Source organism: Bos indicus x Bos taurus, chromosome 25 (assembly GCF_003369695.1).
Source record: "Bos indicus x Bos taurus breed Angus x Brahman F1 hybrid chromosome 25, Bos_hybrid_MaternalHap_v2.0, whole genome shotgun sequence".
NCBI classification, from domain to species: domain Eukaryota; kingdom Metazoa; phylum Chordata; class Mammalia; order Artiodactyla; family Bovidae; genus Bos; species Bos indicus x Bos taurus.
This window is the reverse complement of record NC_040100.1, coordinates 2,051,963-2,074,113: the sequence shown is the minus strand read 5'-3', so window position 1 is coordinate 2,074,113 and position 22,151 is coordinate 2,051,963. Positions and strand designations below refer to the sequence as shown.

Below are 22,151 nucleotides of genomic sequence, written 5' to 3'. Positions count from 1 at the left end.
AGAGCCCAGGGAAGGCTTTGAATAAATGCCTGATGATCAATTGGGACCAGAACGCTCTCATTTTTACGTGCTGGTGTTCGTTTTTTTTTTTTTTAAACCTCTTCTTCCGAGGGAGCACCGTGCGGAGGGCCAAGGCATGGGGCTGGGTGCCTGGCGTGTGCTCCTATTGAAGGAGGGAGATGCCTGCAGCCCAGCTGGTGGAGAGGAAATGTGCAAACATCTGTCCCCAGAAGCTGGGGCCTCGCCTTTATCTGCGGCTCACAGCCCCACCGCCTTGCCCTCCCTGGGGTTCCCGCCCTCCCCGGGGAGCACCTTTCAATCAGTTCCTCTGAGGTGTGTGAAGATTCCGTGTGCAGAGAAGCCAGCCTGTTGCTAAACGTTGGCCAACCGCTCACCGGGGTCCAGCGCCTGCCCGCAAGCAAAATGGAATGAGAGAGGGAGACTGCAGAGCTGAGCTGGTGGGAGACCTTTGATCCAGAATCTGGGGAGGAAGGGCGTGATGTGCGGTGAATGGCGTCCCAGGGAAGCCGGGGGACTGGGCCCCTGGGGGGTGTCGCCCTCACGGAACTTCCCGGATGCATCTCAGAAGGTTCCCCATTTCCTCACGCAGAGCTTCAGGAATCCGCTGAGTCCTGGGGGAGTGGAAGAAAGCTTTGCAGCAGCCCCTGGGGGTCTTTGGCTTATTAGAGATTGGAATCTACTTTTAGGGGTCCCACTGGTTTGAGGGAGTCAGCTGGATCGTGGAGGCGTCCTTTCAAATGAGAAAGAAGGATGTGTCCGCCACACAGCAGATTACGTCCTGAGATGCAGAAATGTCACCGCCTGTCGGATGAAGCCCAGCCGGCTTGCGAGGCTGGGCTCGTTCAGCGATCACAGAGGCAGCCGTGCTCTGCTGATGGGACTCGTCCCTGGGGATTTCCTTGGTGGCCCAGTGGTTAAGCATCCACTTGCCAATGCTGGGAACACAAGTTCAGTCCCCGGTCCAGGAAGTTCCACGTGCTGCAGGGCAGCCAAGCCCACGAGCCACAGCTGCTGAAGCCCACGCACCCTAGGAGCCCGTGCTCTCCAGCAGGGGAAGCCTCCGCAGTGAGAATCCCGAATGCAACTGCAGAGTAGCCCCCGCTAGCTGCAACTAGACAAAGCCCATGCACAGCAACGAAAACCCAGCCAACACCCGGCCAAAAATAAATAGTGATTCGTGTGCATGCATGCTAAGTCGCTTCAGTCGTGTCCGACTCTTTGCGACCTTTTGGATTGTAGCCCGCAAGGCTCTTCTGTCCATGGGATTCTCTAGGCAAGAATGCTGGAATGGGTTGCTGTGCCCTCTTCCAGGGACCTTCTCAACCCAGGGATCGAACCCATGTCTTACATTTCCTGCATTGGCAGGCAGGTTCTTTACCACTAGTGCTGCCTGGGAAGCCCCAGCGAATAAATTAATTTAAAACAAAAACTTGTCTCTCAAGTCCATACCCATGTACAGTGTCTGGGTGCAGATTTGATGGCTGCCTTAATTATTGTTGATTATGTCATGTGGCACAGGCAAAGAAAAAAATCTTTCTGGTTTGCACCTGATTCACAAGCTTTCACTTACATGGTGAGAAGCTGGAGATGATCTCTGAACGTCAAGATTCCCAAATTCCCATCACTGTTCCTTTCAAACACTTGGTCAAGTTATTTCTAGCATGACTGTGTGGGAAGGATGAAACGTCAGAAAAAAAAAAAACACAGGCTCATATTTGCCGGTGCCTGGTGGCAGAGAAAGTGAAAAAGAAACGCCCTCCAGCCTCCAGCCCTGCCAAATTCAATCAGAGACACCTTGACATGGCAGTCCCTTGAGAGGCGGGCTTCAGCTGCTGGGGAGGAAAGTCCGCGTGTTTGGAGGTGTTTTGCGACCTTGTCTTCCTGACTCCCCTGACGTGGAAAATGTGAGTCTTCGGCGTTTGTATGTTTCGAGCTGGCGGGTGGCTTTAAAACAGGTGAGCCGGATTACAGGAAATCACTCAGGTCCGGGTGCCAGGTGCCCACGGTCTCGGGAGGTTTCAGAGCAGGCGTGTGATGACCGGGAGGCCGGGTCGGGAGCCAGGCATGCATCCCGGCCAGGCTGGCGTGCCCCCCAGCCCTCCCCGCGGCCCGGCGCCCCTGCCGCCCACTCTCCTCCCTTGACGGCCGTCTTGCTTCGTTTCTCTGTCCTGTTCTCACCCCGCACCTGCGGCTACTAAATAAAGCTCCGAGTTCCTGTTCCCTTTTCTCTGTCCCCATCTCTTCTTCATACCCTCACCCGCCTCCCTCTGCCTCTCTCTCCGTTTCCTGGACACAGAGGTTCTCATCGTCTGCTCCTCCGATCCCCAGGCTTCCAGAGCCTGAGGGCTGAAACGCCAGGGGAGCAGAGCACGTGGCTGTCTGACACCCCTGCCCACCCGGGTGTCCCCCCACCCCCGCCTCAGCTCCCTTATCTCTTCATCAGAATCGGTGATGCCTTCGGCAGGGCTGTTAATGGGTTCCGGTTAATCTTGGTTGTCAACCTGGTACCTCACATGTGCTCGAGAAACTGTTGCTGTTTTCGTTGATTTGCTTTGATTCGAGGTGACGTGGGCATCACGAAGCCCACCGTTTTAATGTGACCAGTCCTGCAGCGTCTGGCCGCTGCCACTTCTTCTAGTTCCAACCGTTCTCGTCACTCCCGGGTAAAGCCCCGTGCCCATCAGCGGCCACCCCCTCCTGCCCCCGCCCCAGCCCCTGGCCGCCGCCAACCTGCTTTCTGTCTGTGTGCACCGCCGCTGTTCAGCACTCTGTACCGACTGCCTAACAGCGTGTGGCCTTTGGAGTGTGGTTTCTTTGCTCAGTTCGATGTGTTCGACGTTTTTGTCCGTGTTGTGGCATGGATCGGTCCTTTGTTTCTTTTTACAGCTGAATAGTATTCCATTGTGTGTGTAAGATGTCTTCCTTTGAAGGGTCACTGGTGGTGGGGGTTCGAGGCTGCCAGGACTGGAGAAGGAAGTGGGAGACACGGGAATGTGGCACGTGGCCCTGCCCACTCCCAGGGCAGTTCTGTCCCATGGCCGTGACAACTCCGTGCCACCCCTTTGAGGGCCAGGTGGGAGAAGTCTGCCGTTTGACTCTGCTCCTGATGTTCTAGCAATCAATGACAGCCAGCCTCGATGATCCAAAGGAAAAGGAAGCTGGAATAACAGAAAGCTAATTGAAATGAGGCGGCAGGGAGGTGGGAGGCAGGGAGCGGGGCCCCGTTCCATGAGAGAGCTGTTTATTTGGGGGTTCATTCGGAGTCGAGAGACCCTTTCTAAGCATCTCTCCCTCTCGAGAGCCTGATGCTTAAATGGAACACACAAGCCTATTTCACTCCCAACATGGTGGATGTTCCATGCACGCATTGTAACTAACTTACTCAACGCCATCTCTTTGGCAGAACATCTCGGGATAGAAAACCTGGTTTGAATTTCACTTCCCTCATATGGAAGTGCCCTTGTTATAATAATGGTGGCAACGCGCACACTATATTCTTCTAAAAATGTGTCCGGTAAATAGGGTTGCTGCCACGAGACCCAGGGAGGAAGGGGAACTTGGACAGATCCAGCAGCGGGAGCCACCCCAGGCTCGGTCGTTGGTCCCAGGATTGGGAGGTGGTGGTGGTTGCAGTTCTTGGCTTAACTCAGTCCTGTTCAGACGCTCTGAAGAGTGAGGCGCGTCTCTTGTTTTTCCTGCACAGTTAAAAACTAAAACTCGCTCCTGTGTCCTGTGGTTTTCCAGAGCTGGTACCTTGATAATTCCGTTCTTGGAGTGGGTCTGGAGTTGACTAAATTACGTACTGATCCACCACACGGGACTCACGGAGGACAGAGTCCCCCGCTCTGCGCCCGACGGCGGTCTCTTCTTAGACCTGCCTGCTCCACCCTCGCTGTTCGCTGTGGGTTTTGTTACTGAGTCATTCTGCGCCCTCCTGGGATCTGGATGCCACCTCCGACCCCCTGGGTGTCTCCGCTGCGGCTCAGCATTTGTCACGCAGCTGGCCCAGCAACGTGCCTTCTGAGGGTCAGCCGGGGGGAGGTCTCCGCAAACCTCCTGTTACCTGCCACACTGAGAATGTGACATGTTGGGCTGACACCCCCCACCCCCGCCGCCAAATGCCGGCCCGTGGTGGGTTGTCCATTCTCAAAGTGTTAGGATTCCAGCAATGGAACCCCAGCGCCCCAGTGGCTGACTTGGGCTCTGCTTTTGTTTGTTCTTAGTGTTTATTTATTGAGAGTGGCGGGGCCTGCGAACGCTTAGCTGTGGCATGTGGGATCTGGTTCCCTGACCAGGGATCGAACCCGGCGGCCTGCATTGGGAGCGTGGAGTCTTAGCCACTGGACCACCAGGGGAGTCCCCGCCCCACTGACTAGAGTGGGGTGTCCTTGAAAATGCAGCGTGTCCTTCAGACTCCGGGAGGGCCCCAGGGAAGCAGCCCGTTGCAAAAAAGCGGGGGTTGCCGTCACGCTGATGCGAGGAGCTGGGGAGAGTGGAGGCCGCTGAAGGGTTCTCCGGGCAGGATGGGGGACCTGTGGCTTTTCTGCATTTTCATGGTTTGTGACAAGACGGCTCTGCCCCCAGAGTCAGAAGCTGGAGGGAGGTATATTCTAGACTGCCAGTCCACGACTGATTGGGACTAGAAGATGGATTGGCACTTAGATCTGAACTGCAGGCCCAGCGAAACCCGTGTGAGCCCGTCAGGCGGCTGTCATGTGCAAAGCTCCCCACCCCCGCGAGGGAAAGGTCTTTTCACTGAAAGGAGGAAAGGATAACCAGAGAGCCAGCGCGTATCCATCAGAAATCGACCACTCGATTAATATTAAACGCCTATTTGTGAAAGATCCTTGCTAGCCCTCGGGGGGCACACAGGGAAAGCAGGAGATGGCCCTGCCCAGAGGGCTGTAAGCGACGTGGCACGCAGGAGCTCACACCACTGGGCATGAGCAAGCAAATCAGAAACCCAGATGGCAGGGCTGAGGACAGGTCTTTAAAGTTTCCTCTAAAATCTGTCTGGTGTGGAGGCCATTATTCAGGACGCCAGGGTAGAGGTGGCTCTCCACCTGGAGTCTGCTGAAGACTTCTGAAAGTGTGGACTAGTGAGATTAAGTGCCTCGTATGTGGGACTTCCCTGGCAGTCCAGTGGTTAAGACTGCTCTTCAGATGCAGGGGGTGCAGGTTCCATGCCTGGTCCGGGAGCTAAGATCCCGCGTGCTGCCCAGTGAAGCTGAAGATAATAATAATAATAATGCCTTCCATGTGCATTGCAGCAACCCTAAGACGTAGCTGCTGTGTCCAATTTTGTTGTTGTTTAGTCACTCAGTCATGTCTGACTCTTTTGTGACCCCAAGGACTGTAGCCCGCCAGGCTCCTGTCCATGGGATTTCCCAGGCAAGAGTACTGGAGTGGGTTGCCGTTTCCTTCTCCAGGGGATCGTCCTGACCCAGGGATGGAACCTGCATCTCCTGCATCGGCAGGCGGGTTCTTTACACTGAGCCACCCGGGAAGCCCTGTGTCCAGCTTTACAGAACAGTAAATGGGGCTCAGAGACGTTAAGCAATGTGCCCGAGGCCACACAGCGGAAAATGGCAGAATCCAGGACGATATCCTCTCCTCTGGAATAGCAGTCTCCAAGCTTTCTGGCAGGGACCGGATTTGTGGAAGACAGTTTTCCCATAGACCCGGGAGGGGAGGGTGGTTCAAGTACGTTTCACTTGTGTGTTTTTTCCTTTGTTGTTATTACATCAGCCCCACCTCAGCTCATCAGGCATTATTAGACCCTGGAGCTGGGGACCCGGCTTTGGAACATAGGGAAGCAGAAGTTGCTGGTGTTGTCTCTTGGGGCTAGGATTACTTGGCTTGACTCTCCTTTTGTTCGACTCGAGTAAAATTCCTGCAAGCCTTCGCCCCACAGCCTCTATCTTTGGGAGGAGGAGGTCCGTGACACTTTCTACCCTCAAGCACGATGTATTTTAAGCTCTGGAGAGCAGGAGCCACCTCTTTGTGGGGGCCCTGCCCATGGAACCCCAGCCCCCCAGCTTCCTGAGCCGAAAGTGGAAGGAGTCACTCTCTCCCAGCCCTCAACCCTCCTCCCACTTTGCTTTCCTCTGCTGCCCGGAAATCTGCCCAGGGGACTGAGGTCTGAGAAAGTACAGTTCTGACCTCAAGCCTCGCACACCTCGGGGTGTTCATGAGGTCTACATGAAAGCCTGGCCTGCTGCTTCCTGCACCAGCATTTTCGACCAGCCCTGGAGGCCTCTCTAGAAACAGCTGCTGGGAGCCCAGTGCAGCTGGGGAAAACCAGAGCCTCGAGCCTCCCGCCGGCCTCCCTGCCGCGGCCGGGCCGTCCTCCCTGATTTCAGCGGTGGGTGCTCTCCCTGGGTGATGATGGGGGATTTAAGAGAGCTGGAGGCAAAAACACCCCACCACCACTCCCGACACCACCGCCCTGCACCCGTATAGGAAAACCTGACGTGTGCGTTTTTCTGGATACTAACCTGGTTGATTGAAGCCTTTGGCAGGCTTATTTCCAAACACATGGAAACGTGTTTAGGGGTGTTACTGCCTTTACCTGTTCCCCATGACATTTCAAGAAATAGCCGGCCCCACAACCAGAAATGCATTTTAAATTGATCGCCGCATCGATCCTAAGTAGGTGTTCAGGGTGTCTGATAAAACGCAGCAGGAGAGACCCGCGCTCGCTCTGCGTGCAGCCCGCCCACTGAGGCCTCAGAGGACGCGGCTCTGGGCCCTGGAGATAGCTCGGTCTGAGCAGCTCGGCGACCTGCAGCCCCCCGCCCCGTGCCTGGCTGGCGTGCCTTCTCAGCTGAAGCTCGGCTCTGTGACGAGGGCCGGCCAGCTGCGGTCCAGGCCCCTCCTCCTCCTCCTCCTCCTCCAGCAGCCTCTGCTCCCACCTTTCTGTCACCCCTCCTTCCGACGAATCTGCAAGGTTTTCTTACCTTCGTTCCTTCAAGTTTCTGTCTCCGCCTCCTTTGCTGTGCTCTGAACCTCCCTAAATGTGTCGCTCGTGTCTGATCCTCACTTGTCCTTGTCTCCTTTCTCCTGAACCTTCTCAGAGTCTCTTTTCTTGGTCTTCCGTTGTCCCAGGCTCTTAATGCTGTTGAATCCACTAGATGAATGGATGGGTGACTGGCTGGCTGAGTGACTTGGGCTCCGCAGGTCGACGCTGACGTATTCTCATTACCAAACTCTGCAGACCTTACCCCGCTCCCCGCCGCAGGCGTCCAGAGGCCTCGGGCCCCGCCTGGCCCCCTCTTGTCACCTTGTCCCGGGCTCCCATGGGATTCCCGTGCAGCCAGGCGAGGCGAGCAGAAGAGAAAGGGGAAGATTCACGTCTGCACATGGCTCCCACAGAATCTTCGAATTCTCATTCTTGCCTGCTCTCCGAGTGGGGCTCTGGCTTGACGATGCTGGTGACCTTTCCTGCGAAAGGCAAGGACCTAGTGTTTTTGCTTAGAAGGTTCTCGGGGCCTCTGGGCTCATTGCGCACTCATCCGCCCGCCCGGGAGACTCGCGGCAGCAGGCCTCTGCGGGTCAGAGCTTGCGTTGAGGACTGGGCCTGCCCCGGGTCCGGTTCTGTCCCTTCCAGAAGGCCTCCCCGAAACCCTAGGCCGGACAGGAGCTCGTGGTTCCCCCCCCTCTCCTGTGCTAGAATTTAGCTTAGATGACGCTCAGGGTCTCACAGAGGGCTCCAGAATTGGAACCAGCCTGTAGTTTCCATGACTTGACAGACCCCCATGGCCGAGGCGGGCTTGCTGACCAGGCCCGGAAGGCGCCCGCAGGAGGGAACACTGTTCCGTCACCGTCGGGGCCGCCCCTGAGCAAGACCGCGCCTCCCGGGAGTGAGAGAGGGGACCGACCGCATGCTGCCGTTAGGGTTTGGCAGAGGGATGTCCCGCTGCGGCTCACGGAGACCCTCAGAGCTCTCACTGTGCCGTGTGTGCAAAGCTCTGGAATCCAGACAGGGCGAATGCTCATAAAGAGCCAATGTGATGAATTGATACACATTTCAGAACAATTTAAATCTGTCATCCCTAATTGCGCTTTTCACAAAAGCTTCTCTGCAGCGGTGGGAGAAAAATGAGAGCGGGCGGGCGGCGAGGGCAGAGCGTACCCACCGGTCATGCAGGAGGCATGCGCCCTTCCCAAGTGCTCTGCCCTGCTGGCTGCCAGTCAGACGCCACTGCAGAAGTCTGGGTGTGAGGCGGGGCCTGCGGGGCGGAGGCCGTGCTTGCCGCGTCCCCCCACCACCCCCAAATCCTGGCTACCCACAGATGCTCCCCGCTGTCCCCAAAGCTACCAAGCTGAGACCTTCTCGTTCTGTAGAGGCTGTGAGCCCCTTGCCCGGGTCACCTGGGTAGAGAACCCCGATGAGCGTCCGGTGGAAACAGTGCCGGAGGGCCGGCTGGTGGTGGGCAGCGCCCTGGGCTGCGGGGCAGGATGAGCCTGGGGTGACGGCTGAGAAGTCTGGCTATAACTCGAGGTGGGGGGTGTTGCATATGAACTAATGTGGAGTAAAGAGAAGAGATGGACTCCAGCGGAGGCGACGGAACCTGGAGACGTGAGCAGAGACCGGCTGAAAGATGAGGGCACGGCTCAGGACTTGAGGCAGGACCCAAGAGTGGGATAGATCAGTCGTCCTGCCCGTGCGCCACAGCGGTGGGGTATTGCTTACCGCCTCCCAGGCCGTGCTCCATCTCCTAGGAGGTCTCCCTCCGAGTCACGCTGTTTCTGTCCTCTGCAGGCCTTTGTACACGGGCAGTACTTAGTCCTTGTTGATTTCGTGCTTACTCTGGTTTTGTATTTAGGGGGAAAAAAGGAGCAGGAACAAATAGATAAAGAACTTGCTCAGACTGTAAGACTTACAAGTCTGTGGCTGGCTGGAAGCTATGTGATTTTCTCAAAAGGCTTGGGTCTTGTTTGTTATTTGTATCTGCTAGGACGATTGTTGCCTGCAACAATTGCTGACTGCAAGTTTTAATAGAAACAAAATCAGAGTTTTATACGTGCCAGGAATTTTATTCGTCTCATGAACAAAGAACTCAAAGGTTAGCCTGGACCCAGAGTCCTTTCAGCGTCCTGGGCGGCCATGTTCGAGCGTGACCTTCACGCTCACGAGACTGCTGCTCTGCTTCCTTGCGTTGCACCTGCATCCAGGCAGGAAGACAGGGGCAAGCGAAAAGTGCTCCTCACCTGACTCTGCCCCCTCTCCAGACCCTTCCAGATGTGTCATCTGGAAACTTCCACGTGCAGCTCATTGGCCAGACCTGTCACACACCCACAATTCCAGCTGCAACAGAGGCTAGAAATGCAGTTTTTTAAAGGTGGGCACAGTAATGCTCCAAACAAAACCGGGGCTCTGTTAATAAGAGAGAGAATGGAGAGACTTCCAGGTGGTCCAGTGGCTAAGACTCCATGCTCTCAATGGCAGGGGGCCCAGGTTCGATCCCTGGTCAGGGAACTGGATCCCACGTGCCACAGCCAAAACCCGGCACAACCGTGTGTGTGTGTGTGTGTGTGTGTGTGTGTGTGTCTGTGTACATCAGTCACTCAGTCATGTCTTTGCGACACCAGGCTTTGTAACCTGCCAGGCTCCTCTGTCCGTGGAATTTTTCAGGCAAGAATACTGGAATGGGTTGTCATTTCCTCCTCCGGGTGATCTTCCTGACCCAGGGATTGGACTTGTGTCTCCTGTGTCTCCAGCGTTGTGGGTGGATTCTTCACCTGCCAGCCATCAGGGAAGCCTATATATCACACACACATGTACTGAAGGGCTATTTATTATTAAAAAAAGAGAGAGAGAGAATGGATATTGGGTTGGCTGCTGGCAGTGTCTGCCACTCCACTGTGAATTTAAAATGATAATTGCTGCTTTCACAATATGTACCAGCGAAGCTCTCCTGATTGCTGTACACATGTTAATTCATGGGAAGTATTATCATCCCAATATTTCAGTTGAACGAGCTGAGACAGACAGAGGTTAAAAGTTAACTGGGACGCCAGAGAAGACTCCTGAGGAGGAGTTTTCTAGCTGCCTCTCTCGGTGCCCTTTTTTGCAGGAATGAAAGGCCTGGCAGGGCAGGAGACCCAGGAAGGGCTGCTTCTAGTGCTTTTCCATTAAGCTTTCACTTCCAGGCTGCGAACACAGCAGACAGTGTGGTGAGTCCCCAAGTCTCCAGCCCGTTCTCCCAGGCCGTAGATTATCCTTCTCAATAATCTTCCCCACCGCCTTTTTTTCCTCTTTTTTTTGCCAGAAGTCCTTTCAATGAAGTGGAGGTTTCATTGGAATAATTAAACCTTCCATTTCAAGCCTCTCGTTCCAATCATCCAGGCAGATCAATTAACCAGAGGCACATTCATCTAGCTGACTGTTGACCCCTTCTCGTTGCAGACTTTTGCGCTGGGGCGGCTCACAGAGAGGGAGAGGCGTCTGTCCCTCTTTCCAAAGGGCTTGACGTCTGATGTGGTAGCAGCCTCGTTGTTTATTTTATTCAGGATCTGATTTGTATTTTTTCACCCAACAGATATATATTGAGCGCTCTGAAGAATCAGGCCCTGGGCTGAATGAGGGAGGTGGGGCTGTGGTGGAGGGTACACAGGGGAAGCAGACGCAGTCCAGGTAGCTGAACCCCATGAACCCGTTTCCTCTTCTGTGAACTGGGGCCAGTGGTAGTAGCTACCTCACAGGGTGGCTGTATCAAATGACATCATCCACATGCACCACTTTTCTCTTTAACTTCACTTCAGTTCAGTTCAGTTCAGTCGCTCAGTCGTGCCCAACTCTTTGCGACCCCATGAACTGCAATCACAGCAGGCCTCCCTGTCCATCACCAACTCTCAGAGTTCACTCAAACTCATGTCCATCGAGTCAGTGATGCCATCCAACCATCTCATCCTCTGTCGTCCTTCTGCCTTCAATCTTTCTCAGCATCAGGGTCTTTTCAAATGAGTCAGCTCTTTGCATCAGATGGCCAAAGTATTGGAGTTTCAACTTCAACATCAGTCCTTCCAATGAAAACCCAGCACTGATCTCCTTTAGAATGGACTGGTTGGATCTCCTTGCAGTCCAAGGGACTCTCAAGAGTCTTCTCCAACACCACAGTTCAAAAGCATCAATTCTTTGGCGCTCAGCTTTCTTCACAGTCCAACTCTCACTTCCATACATGACCACTGGAAAAACCATAGCCTTGACTAGATAGATGGACCTTTATTGGCAAAGCAATGTCTCTGCTTTTCAATATGCTATCTAGGTTGGTCATAACTTTCCTTACAAGGAGTAAACGTCTTTTAATTTCATGGCTGCAGTCACCATCTGCAGTGACTTTGGAGCCCAAAAACATAAAGTCTGACACTGTTTCCACTGTTTCCCCATCTATTTGCCATGATGTGAGAGGACCAGATGCCATGATCTTAGTTTTCTGAATGTTGAGCTTTAAGCCAACTTTTCACTCTCCTCTTTCACTTTCATCAAGAGGCTTTTTAGTTCCTCTTCACTTTCTGCCATAAGGGTGGTGTCATCTGCATATCTGAGGTTATTGATATTTCTCCCAGCAATCTTGATTCCAGCTTGTGCTTCTTCCAGCCCAGTGTTTCTCATGATGTACTCTGCATATAAGTTAAATAAGCAGGGTGACAATATACAGCCTTGACCTACTCCTTTTCCTATTTGGAACCAGTCTGTTGTTCCATGTCCAGTTCTCTAAATTACTTATTTTTAATTGGAGGCTAATTGCTTTACAATATTGTCTCAGTTTCTGCCGTACATCAGCGTAAATCAGCCACAGGTATACGTATGTCCCGCCTCCCAGCCCTCCAGGCTGTCACAGAGCACCCAGGCCTAAGCGCCCTGTGTCATACAGCAAATCCTGCTGGCTGGCTGTTTTACGCACGGTATGTGTGTGTCTCCATGCTATTCTGTCCATCCGTCCCACCCTCTCCTCCCTCACTGTGTCCACAGGTCTGTTCACTTGGCTGCGTCTCCGTGGCTGCCCTGCAGATAGATTCATCAGTACCGTCTTTCTAGATTCCATATCTGCATTGATACACGTTGTTCACTTTTCTCTTTCTGACGTACTTCACTCCGTATGATAGGTTAGAACTGACTCAGATGCATTGTTTACGGCTGAGTAGTATTCCATTGTCTGTATATACCACAGCTTCTTTATCCATTCATCTTTTGGTGGACATCTAGGTTGCTTCCATGTCTTAGCTATCCGGAGCATTTTTTTTAAGTTTTGGTGTTTTGTTTTGTTTTTTTGATGTGGACCACTTTAAAGTCTTTATTGAATTTATTACAATACTGCTTCTGTTTTATGTGGGGGCTTTTTTGGCCATGAGGCATTTGGGATCTTAGCTTCCTCAGCAGGATTTGAACTTGAACCCCCTGCATTGAAAGGCAAAGTCATAACCACTGGACCCCCAGGGAAGTCCACACGTGAATTTAGGCAGCATCTGCCTATAGCAACTGCCGTGTGCCTTTTCCTGGAAGGTATTGGAGGATATGCTCCAGCCAAATGAGGGAATAGGATGTGGAGCCCAGGAAGCGAGGAGTCTGATTGGTTAGATTGGATGCTATGCTTTGTAAGTGTTAGCTGTGGTCGTGGCTGGTTTAATTAAGATCAGATGATGCTCAGTTGGTGAGGGTTGCATTGGAATCTTAGTGGTATGAGGTCTCACCGGGTTATTTAACTCTGATCCAACTTCCTCATCATAAAATGGGGATAATAAAACTCATCTTAGCAAGCTCCTGCGAAGGTTAAGCCCGGTGGCATCTGTGAAGTGCCCTGCACACACTCAGTGCATCTGATTTATGAAGGGGTGAGCTGTCCGAAGTTTTACAAAAAGTAAAATATAGTAAGTGTGCAGAGAATGGAGTAACTGATTCCTTATACTTAAATGCCTGACCCATATTTCCAACAGTTGACATATGTTATTTTTTATTGTTTTTCAACCATGGTAATACATATGTCAAGCAGAGTTAAAGACTAAAGTAGCAGTTGTTGTTCAGTCACTGAGTCGTATCCAATTCTTTGTGACCCCATGGTCCTCTGCCTTCACTCTCCCGGAGTTTGCTCAGATTCATGTCCACTGAGTCAGTGATGCTATCTCATCCTGTGCCGCCCCCTTCTCCTTCTGCCTTCAGTCTTTCCCAGCATCAGGGTCTTTTCTGATGAGTCAACTCTTTGCATCAGGGGCCAAAGTATTGGAGCTTTGAGCATCAGTCCTTCCAATGAATATTCAGGGTTGATTTCCTTTAAGATCGATTGCTTCGATCTCCTTGCAGTCCAAGGGACTCTCAGGAGTCTTCTATAGCACTGCAGTTCGAAAGCATCAGTTCTCTGGTGCTCAGCCTTCTTCATGGTCCAACTCCCTTTCACCACCAGACACATCCACAGCTGAGCATCGTTTCCGCCTTGGCCCAGCCACTTCATTCTTTCTGGAGCTGTTAGTAACTGCCCTCTGCTCTTCCCCAGGACACCTTCCAGCCCGAGGGGCTTATCTTCCAGCGTCGTGTCTTTTTGCCCTTTCGTACTGTTCATGGGATTCTCCTGTCCGGGTTGCCATTTCCTCCTCCAGCGGACCACGTCTTGTCAGACTTTTTCACGATGACCTGTCCGTCTTGCGTAGCCCTGCACGGCATGGCTCATAGCTTCAGTGAGTTAAGCAAGACCCTTCACCGTGACTGTGATCCATGATGGGGAGAGAGTGAAATAGGCTTGTCATAAAAAAGCATCCATCTGTCCCCAGTGCTGATCCCCAGGGGCAGCCACTTCTAACCCTTCTCCATTTTGCTTTCTTCTGCTCCTTACGTCCTTATTTCTAAGTAATGTGCTTACGTTGCTATTTAGTGATGTGTCGGTTTTAAGACATTATTTGTCGACATGCCTTTAGGTAGATGATAATTTGTCTCCCTTTCCTAGTCCCCACTCCATGCACTTACCCCACCATCGTCTTGGCACACTCTGACCAGTTTACCTGCTACTCTATCATGACCAGGTAAATATTGTTCAAGTTGAGGCAAATTGTATGCTGGGATTATGTTTCCTTCTTACCTTTTTATTTTGTCCAAAGTTAATATTGCCTCTCTTTTCATTGGCTGGGGCTTTTTTAATCATAAAATGAAAGTGAAAGTGAAGTCACTCAGTCATGTCCGACGCTTTGTGAGCCCGTGGACCGTAGCGTACCAGGCTCCTCCATCCATGGGATTCTCCAGGCAAGAATACTGGAGTGGGCTGCCACTCCTTCTCCAGGGGATCTTCCCGACCCAGGGATCAAACCCAGGTTTCCCGCATTTGAGGCAGATGCTTTAACCTCTGAGCCACCAGGGAAGCCCTTTTTTTTTTTTATCATACCTGTCCTCAATTTTTTTCTGTCTGACTCTCACACCTGTCATTTGCCCAATGATGTCTAAGTTATCAAGGATGTCAGATAACCACTCATTACTCCCCCTGGCCCTCCATGGTCCTGCTGCAGTCTTGGCCAGCTTCTCTTTGCTGCATCCCTGTCATCCTGGAACACTCCTTGCTGCTCTGTTTCCTGGCCTTAATATTTTTGTTTTATTCTCTCATTTTGCTGGCGTATATCCTACAGTAGCTTCCTAAGAAAGGATGCATGGAAGCTGGATGCTTAGAGTCCTTGCCTCTCTGAAAATAGCATCATTCTGCTTTCGCACACAATAGTTCGGTAAGGTATAGAATCCTGGGTTTAGAAGTATTTTCCATCGGAAACGTGAAGGTGTCATCTCACTGTCCCCCACTTTCCAGCATCGCTGTTGAAAGATCTGATGCCAGACTTACTTCTAGTCCTTTGCACATGGCCTGATGTTTCCTCCCAGGAAGATTTTAGGGTCTCCTTTTATTCCTCAGTGCCCTAAAATTTCAGGATGATACTCTGAGAAGGTTCTTCTCCACTAATTTGTATTGAGTGCTCAAAGGACCCTTCAAAACTAAATACTCATGTTTTTGCATGTGGAGAATCCTCTAATACTAGTGTCTCTGATAATTTCATCCCGTAATTGATACTGTATCCCCACAAGACATACAAGAAAGGAAGCATACTTCTGTAACCTCTTTCTAAGATTTCGCGTTATTGGATATTAGACTTCCTAAATTGACCTCATTCCCCCTCCTCCTTTCTTATTTTCATTCTCTTTAACTTTTTATTAACTTTTGGGGATATTTCCTCAACTTTATCTTCTAACTTTTCTATTGATTTTAAGCTTCCACTTACTTGATTTTAATCTCTTAAGAACTTTTTCTTGTTCTTTGATTATCCCCTTGTCAAAGCACCCTGCATTGTTCTGTGGCCGCAGTATCGTACCTGCTCTCTTCATGGATTTTAATTATTGGATTTTTTTTTTTTTTTCAGTTTTCTCTTGTGTGCGTTGTCAGCTTCCTGCAGCTTCCTTGTGGCAGTTTGCCTCTTTCGATCTCTTCCTTTCACATGGAGACTTTTCTCGAACATGGAGAGATCCTTGGCTGTGTGTTTATTCTTAAGCGACAGGCAACACAAACTGTGCTCCAAGCTCTGCTTGCGTCGTGGGCTTCGCTGGAGGGCGAATAATCGCTGGCTGATTGTGCTTGAATAACGCCGACGACAGGAAGCTCATAACTCACCAAGCAATTGAGTCCTCCTTTAAGAAGCAAGAGCTGTTTTGAATCCTGAGCCAGTATCTGCTCTGCTATCTTAAGAGCTTGGTTTTAGTTCTATCTTATGCTTGTTAAAGTGATATTTCAGGGACATTTTGTACATACACCTACTGGGTGAAAGTGAAAGTTGCTCAGTCGTGTCCGACTCTCTGCGAACCCATGAACTATATAATCCATGGGATTCTCCAGGCCAGAACACTGGGGTGCGTAGCCTTTCCCTTCTCCAGGGGATCTTCCCAACCCAGGGATCAAACCCAGGTCTCCCGCATTGCAGGCGGATTCTTTACCAGCTGAGCCACCAGGGAAGCCCAAGGATACTGGAGTGGGTAGCCTTTCCCTTCTCCAGGGGATCATCCCGACCCAGGAATCAAACTGGGGTCTCCTGCATTGCAGGGGGATTCTTTACCAACTGAGCTATCAGGGAAGCCCCACACCTACTGATGAGAGTCGTTTAAAAGGTGAACTTTTTTTTTAAGGCAATTCTAGGGACTGTATAGTAGTGATTTAAAGGAAGTCCACATCCTGCCTTCTGCACTAATGATGACTTTGAACCTGTCCAAGGCCTGATTTTTCTTGGCTGTACTGTAGTGATGATGGTGGTGATGATGGTCATGGTGGTGGTGGTGGTGGTGATGTTGATAGTGATAAAACCACCTGTCTCAAAGAGTTCTCCAGCAGTTAGGCTTAGCCAAGTGCCTGGCAGAATAAATAGTCTGCAAGCACAGGGATGATGTTTCCACCAGCTGAATGTTAAACCGATGAGTCAGTCTCTCAGGAAACATATCCTCTCTCCGACCTTAGGACCAAGTTGGTAGTTGGGTGGGTGTGTGCTCGGTCGCCTCTGACTCTGCGACCCTGTGGACTGCAGCGCGCCAGACTCCTCTGTCCATGGGATTTCCCACGCAAGAATACCTGAGTGGGCTGCCATTTCCTACACAAACCTGCTTTCCCTTTCCTGCAATTAAAACCTGTCTTACAATTAATTTTCTTAAAGGTTTTTCTTCTGATTATAAGAGAGGAAAAATGCAAGTGCATTCTTCTTTTTTAATGCAAATACAGAGAAGTGTCATTTCCCTGGGCGGGGTTGTGGGGCAAGGCCGGCCCTGCCCTGAGGACGGTGCTGAGCAGACCAAGGAGACGGTGACCTCCAGAGAAGCCCGTCTCCCCACCCCCACCCTGGAGCTGAGGGTCTGTGACAGCTCACTCCTATCCAAGCTGACACCCGACAACAAGAGCTTCTGTCGGCCCTGGGAGATCTGGTGTCACCTGTGATTAATCCTCAAAGCCAAAACCCAGCAAGTTTCTGATTAAACGATGGTGTCCCGGGTCCCCGTCACCTCCGAGTGGAGCTGTGGGAGTCGCCACCAAGGGACCCCAGCAGCTCTCAAGACAAGCGTCTGCCCCTCCTCACCTTCCCCCTCCCCAGCTGCCCTTCGCCCCAAACCCACAGCCCCAGCTGGGCCCCTGGAGGGCCTGATGGACAAGACGGCCTTGCCGGTCACCACAGGGAACGGGGAAGCACCGTCATGTCCCTGCCCAAACCCGCAGGGGTAGGTGCCTGAGACGTGACTCTCAGTGAAGGGAACCCTTCTGGACTCAGGAGCATGGTTTGCTACTTTTGACCTGATGAGTTAGCAGCTGATTAGAACCGCTCTGCTCTGCAGATGCTTCAATCAGAGGCTTCTGACGGGCTTGCACTTGGCCACAAGCAGCCCCATGGTTACCATCTGGCCTTCTCTCCACGCCCGAGTGTGGGGACCCGGGGCCGGTGGCCTTCCCGCTGTCTGTGGGTGCGAACCAAAGCCCTTGTCCTGCAGCAGCTCCAGGCCCCGGTCCACGGCGTGTCCATCCCCTGGAGAGATGAGGGCTCTGGGATCATTTCATTCTTTCCTTCCAGAGCAGGGCCCCCCTTCGCTGTTTGAGAGGTTCTCTGTGCTAACTCGGACCATCTTCCCCCTCACAGATCCTGGCCCGCACGACTCCACACCCAGGAGATTGGCTGAGGGCAGGCCCAGCCCCGGCTGGGAGGAGTAGAAAGAAGTCAGACGTCAGTGACGGGCAGGCACGTCCACCTGCCAGGCGCCGACCCTATGCCAGGTATGTCACATCATCTCTTTTATGTAAAATAAATGTAAAGCGAGGGTTTCCTGAGACTCACCAGGGGAGCAGAGAGGGGTGGTTTCCAGGCAGAGGGAGGCGCAGGAAGCAGGCGCTGAGCGAGCGGGCATCTGGCGGAGAATTGAGGTCAGTCAGCTGGGATGTGACCATCGGGGCTGGCGGGAGGCTTCAGCTTGGAGGTCGAGACAAAGATGCTAAACTGTGCCATAGCAGAGAGGGCTCCACACGATCCATGTTTCCAGTGAATGAGGAAGGGCCGTGAGGCCAGCAGCTGCCACGGGGCTGTCCACTGGCCGGCAGTCTCCTTGGCCTGTAAAAAGGTGAGCAAAGGACTTCCCTAGTGGCCCAGGGGTTAAGGCTCCACCCTTCTACTGCACGGGGTGTGGATTCAATTCCTGATGAGAGAACTAAGATCCCACATTCTGTGTGATCAAAAAATAATAATAAAGAACTTTAAAAATAAATAGGTGTGCAAAATAGCCCTTCCTGTAGAACGTGGCCTGGGAGCCTTGAACATGTTCTTCAGCAAGTTTCTTTCAACCACAGCAGGTGCCTGTAGGTGAGTACCCAGGAGGCAGCACTACCAGAGACCCAGGGTCTTTCCACTTCTCTGCTCTGCATCGTGAGGGTGTTAGTTTTGTCCTTAGAGGAGTCCTCAGGTCACATGATGGCTGCAGCAATCCCAGCGTCACACACACCTTCACACGCCAGCACCCCAGTGCTCAAGGACTGTATCCCTTCCTTGTGTTCCTATCAAAGGTCAAGGAAGAGCACCAGAATTTCCCCCCAGCAGACTTCCTGCAGGTTCTACAGGTCATAAAGACTTCACATACTTAGTCTGACATCAAACAAGACTACCTTGTTATGTAGAGACCAAAAAAAGATCCACCTCTTGCTCAGAAGTTGCTCCCTGAAACATGAGGCCACCTGGTTCCTGAAGACAATAGGGATTCCACAAGCAGGAAAGGGGGATGAACGAAGCAGTGTTCGCCCACTTAATGACTTGCTGAGTCAACTTCTTAGGATGTTGACTCTTTAAAAATAGTGAAGGTGAGTGTATTTTCCTTTGTGAATGGAAAACTATCATGCTGACGCATTGTCAGAGTGAGTGCTTGTAGGAGATGTATTTGTGTTGCACTGAACCACGAACTCTCCCCACGTGACCCAGGTGGCCAGTGCTTAGGATACGAGCAAAAGGGCAAAGGTCATTGGATGGAACGTCCCCATTTTTCACCTCTGTAAACCAGTTGTTGCTCATAATAGCACATAGATATTTTTACTCAAGGTGCTTGGGTTGTTCATAGCAAAAGCCCACTTAAAACAGCTCAGATTAATGGGGAGATTCTTGACGGAACAAGAACCAGACATTACAAGTGGCCAAGGCTCACAGGGCTGGGAAGTAGAGTGGTACACTCAGAGAGACGATGCCAGCCGCTTCTCGAGGGTCCTCGGGGTCTCTCACTGCAGCTCCACCAGCAGACGTACTTCCTCCGCCTGCCTTACACCATCTCTGCCTCCGCAGCCTCAACCTGCCTGGGCGCTTTACTGCAGCCACATGCAGCCCCCAGCCACTCCGATGCACCTTCTAGCTAATTGCCCCCAGCACACTCACCCGCCCCACTCTCTCTTTCAGTCAGTTCAGTCACTCAGTCGTGTCCGACTCTTTGCGACCCCACGGACTGCAGCACACCAGGCCTCCCTATCCATCACTAACTCCTAGAGTTTACTCAAACTCATGTCCATCATGTCGGTGATGCCATCCAACCATCTCATCTTCTGTCATCCCCTTCTCCTCCTGCCTTCAGTCTTTCCCAGCATCAGGGTCTTTTCCAGTGAGTCAGTTCTTCACATCAGGTGGCCAAAGTATTGGAGTTGCAGCTTCAGCATCAGTCCTTCCAATGAATATTCAGTACTGATTTCCTTTAGGAGGGACTGGTTGGATCTCCTTGCAGTCCAAGGGACTCTCAAGAGTCTTCTCCAACACCACAGTTCAAAAGCATCAATTCTTTGGTGCTCAGCTTTCTTTATAGTCCAACTCTCACATCCATACATGACTACCGGAAAAACCATTGCTTTGACTAGATGGACCTTTGTCAGCAAAGAGATGTCTCTGCTTTTTAATACGCTATCTAGGTTGGTCATAGCTTTCCTTCCAAGGAGTAAGTGTCTTTTAATTTCATGGCTGCAGTCACCATCTGCAGTGACTTTGGAGCCCAAGAAATAAAGTCTCTCACTGCTTCCACTGTTTCCCCATCTATTTGCCATGAAGTGATGGGACCAGATGCCATGATCTTCGTTTTCTGAATGTTGAGTTTTAAGCCAGCTTTTTCACTCTCCTCTTTGACTTTCATCAAAAGGCTCTTTAGTTCCTCTTCACTTTCTGCTATATGGGTGGTGTCATCTGCATATCCAAGGGTTATTGTATTTCTCTCAGCAATCTTGATTCCAGCTTGTGCGTCATCCAGTCTGGCATTTTGCATGATGTACTCTGCATATAAGTTAAATAAGCAGAGTGACAATATACAGCCTTGAAGTACTCCTTTCCCAATTTGGAACCAGTCCATTGTTCCATGTCCGATTCTAACAAACAGCTGACAAACAGGTGACGCGGTGATAAAGAACCCACCTGTCAATGCAGGAGACATAAGAGGTGTGGGGGTTCGATCCCTGGGTCAGAAAGATCCCCTGGAGAAGGAAATGGCAACCCTCTCCAGTATTCTCGCCTGGAGAATCCCATGGACAAAGGAGCCTGGTGGGCTACAGTCCATGGGGTCACAAAGAGTCAGACACGACTGAGCGCGCATGCACAGACATCAGATCTGTGGCCATCTGAGGACGGGAGTGGGAAGGCAGATATTAGATAGTGGTGTCTCTGTTGCCCTAGACTGGGCTGTCATCTTTGTTACTGATTCTTTTTTTCTTTTTTCAAAGTATGCAAGTAATACGATGAAACGTGTGTGTTGTAAATAGTACTGATAACATCCAAGTTGTCCTGCCCAGTAACCTCAGAATTCATCCTGCGTCTTAGATAGAATCAGTGTAATCAGAGCCTCTCAAACCTCCCCCTCCCTCCTTCCCCTCCCCTCCCCTCTCCCTGTTTCTCGCTGGCCTTCTCTTTCTCACACACACACACACACACGCACACACACACACACACACAGCCCTACCTCTGTAATTACAGGTGTTGCCTTACATGAGTGACTTTACACTGCACTGTGTTATTTTTCCGACACCAAATGTGTGATGTTTTCCCGACACCAAGCACGTGTCATATTTTCCACAAGTTCAGTTCAGTTCTGACACTGACTGCCCAGAGGCAGCCAGGCCACCACAGGCCCAGGGCTCGGCCCTTAACGCCTGCCCCACCTCGGACACTGGCCCCGCCCCCTGCCCCACCTCGGGCATTGGCCCCGCCCTGGGCCGCCTGCACTCTGGCTCGGCAGCCGCAGGTCAGGGTCTCCCGAGCCTCCTGGCCAGGTGCTGTGTTTGCTGGCATGACTCACAGAACTCGGGAAAACACTGTACTTTATTACGACAGTTTATTGTCAAGGACACAAATGAAAGCACCCGCGAGGAGCCCCCGGACACAGAGGCGTCTGTTCCCTGGCTTTGAGATGGCACCCGTGCCAGCAGGGCCTTGAGTTCAGAAACTTGGAAGCTCTTTGCGTCGCGTTGTGCAGGGGTTTTTATCAAGTGTTATTACGTAACCATGATTGATTAACTCATTATCGGAATGGTGATTGGACTCAATCTTTAGCCTCTCTCCCTTGAAAGTTATAATCTTATAATCACTTGCTTGGTTTTTCAGTTCCCATCCTGAAGCTCCTGGGGCCCCTTACCCAAGAGTCATCTCATCACCATCCAAAAAACAGTCTTATCCCTCTGGGGGATATCCCTCTCGGAATCCTGGAGCTCCTTGCTCAGAACCAGGGGCAAAGACCAAATATATGTTTCCAATTGTATTTACTTATTAATTTCGCCTGCACTGGGTCTTCCCTGATCTGTGTGGGCTTTCTCCAGCTGCGGCGAGCAGGGGCTCCTCTCTGGTCTCATCGCGCAGGCGTCTCATCGCGGTGACTGCTCTTGTTGCAGAGCGTGGGCTCTAGGCTGTGGTCCTCAGTAGTGTGGGGCACAGGCTCAGTTGTCCCTCGGCATGCGGAATCTTCCCAGACCAAGGATCAAACCTATGTCCCCTGCTTTGGCAGGGAGATTCTTAACCACTGGACCACCAAGATCAGATAAGATCAGATCAGTCGCTCAGTCGTGTCCAACTCTTTGCAACCCCGTGAATCGCAGCACGCCAGGCCTCCCCCAAATCCATTTTAAATTATACAACATGTATGA

General features: G+C 51.7%; 1 protein-coding gene across 6 annotated transcripts in view; it reads left to right on the top strand.

Annotated features, from left to right (window-relative positions):
- The window catches only part of CARD11 (caspase recruitment domain family member 11), a 108,164-nt gene that overhangs the window by 50,274 nt on the left and 35,739 nt on the right, over positions 1-22,151 (top strand). For 5 of the 6 annotated variants that reach the window (XM_027527034.1, XM_027527029.1, XM_027527032.1 and 2 more), the window contains exon 2: positions 17,653-17,786. Coding sequence is in view for 4 of the 6 variants with exons in the window: in XM_027527029.1 (XP_027382830.1) it covers positions 17,780-17,786 (7 nt within the window). In the remaining 2 variants the exon portion in view is untranslated. Of the gene's footprint in view, positions 1-10,144; positions 10,201-17,652; positions 17,787-22,151 lie in introns of those variants that run through there. The other variant, XM_027527031.1, reaches the window with a different exon arrangement.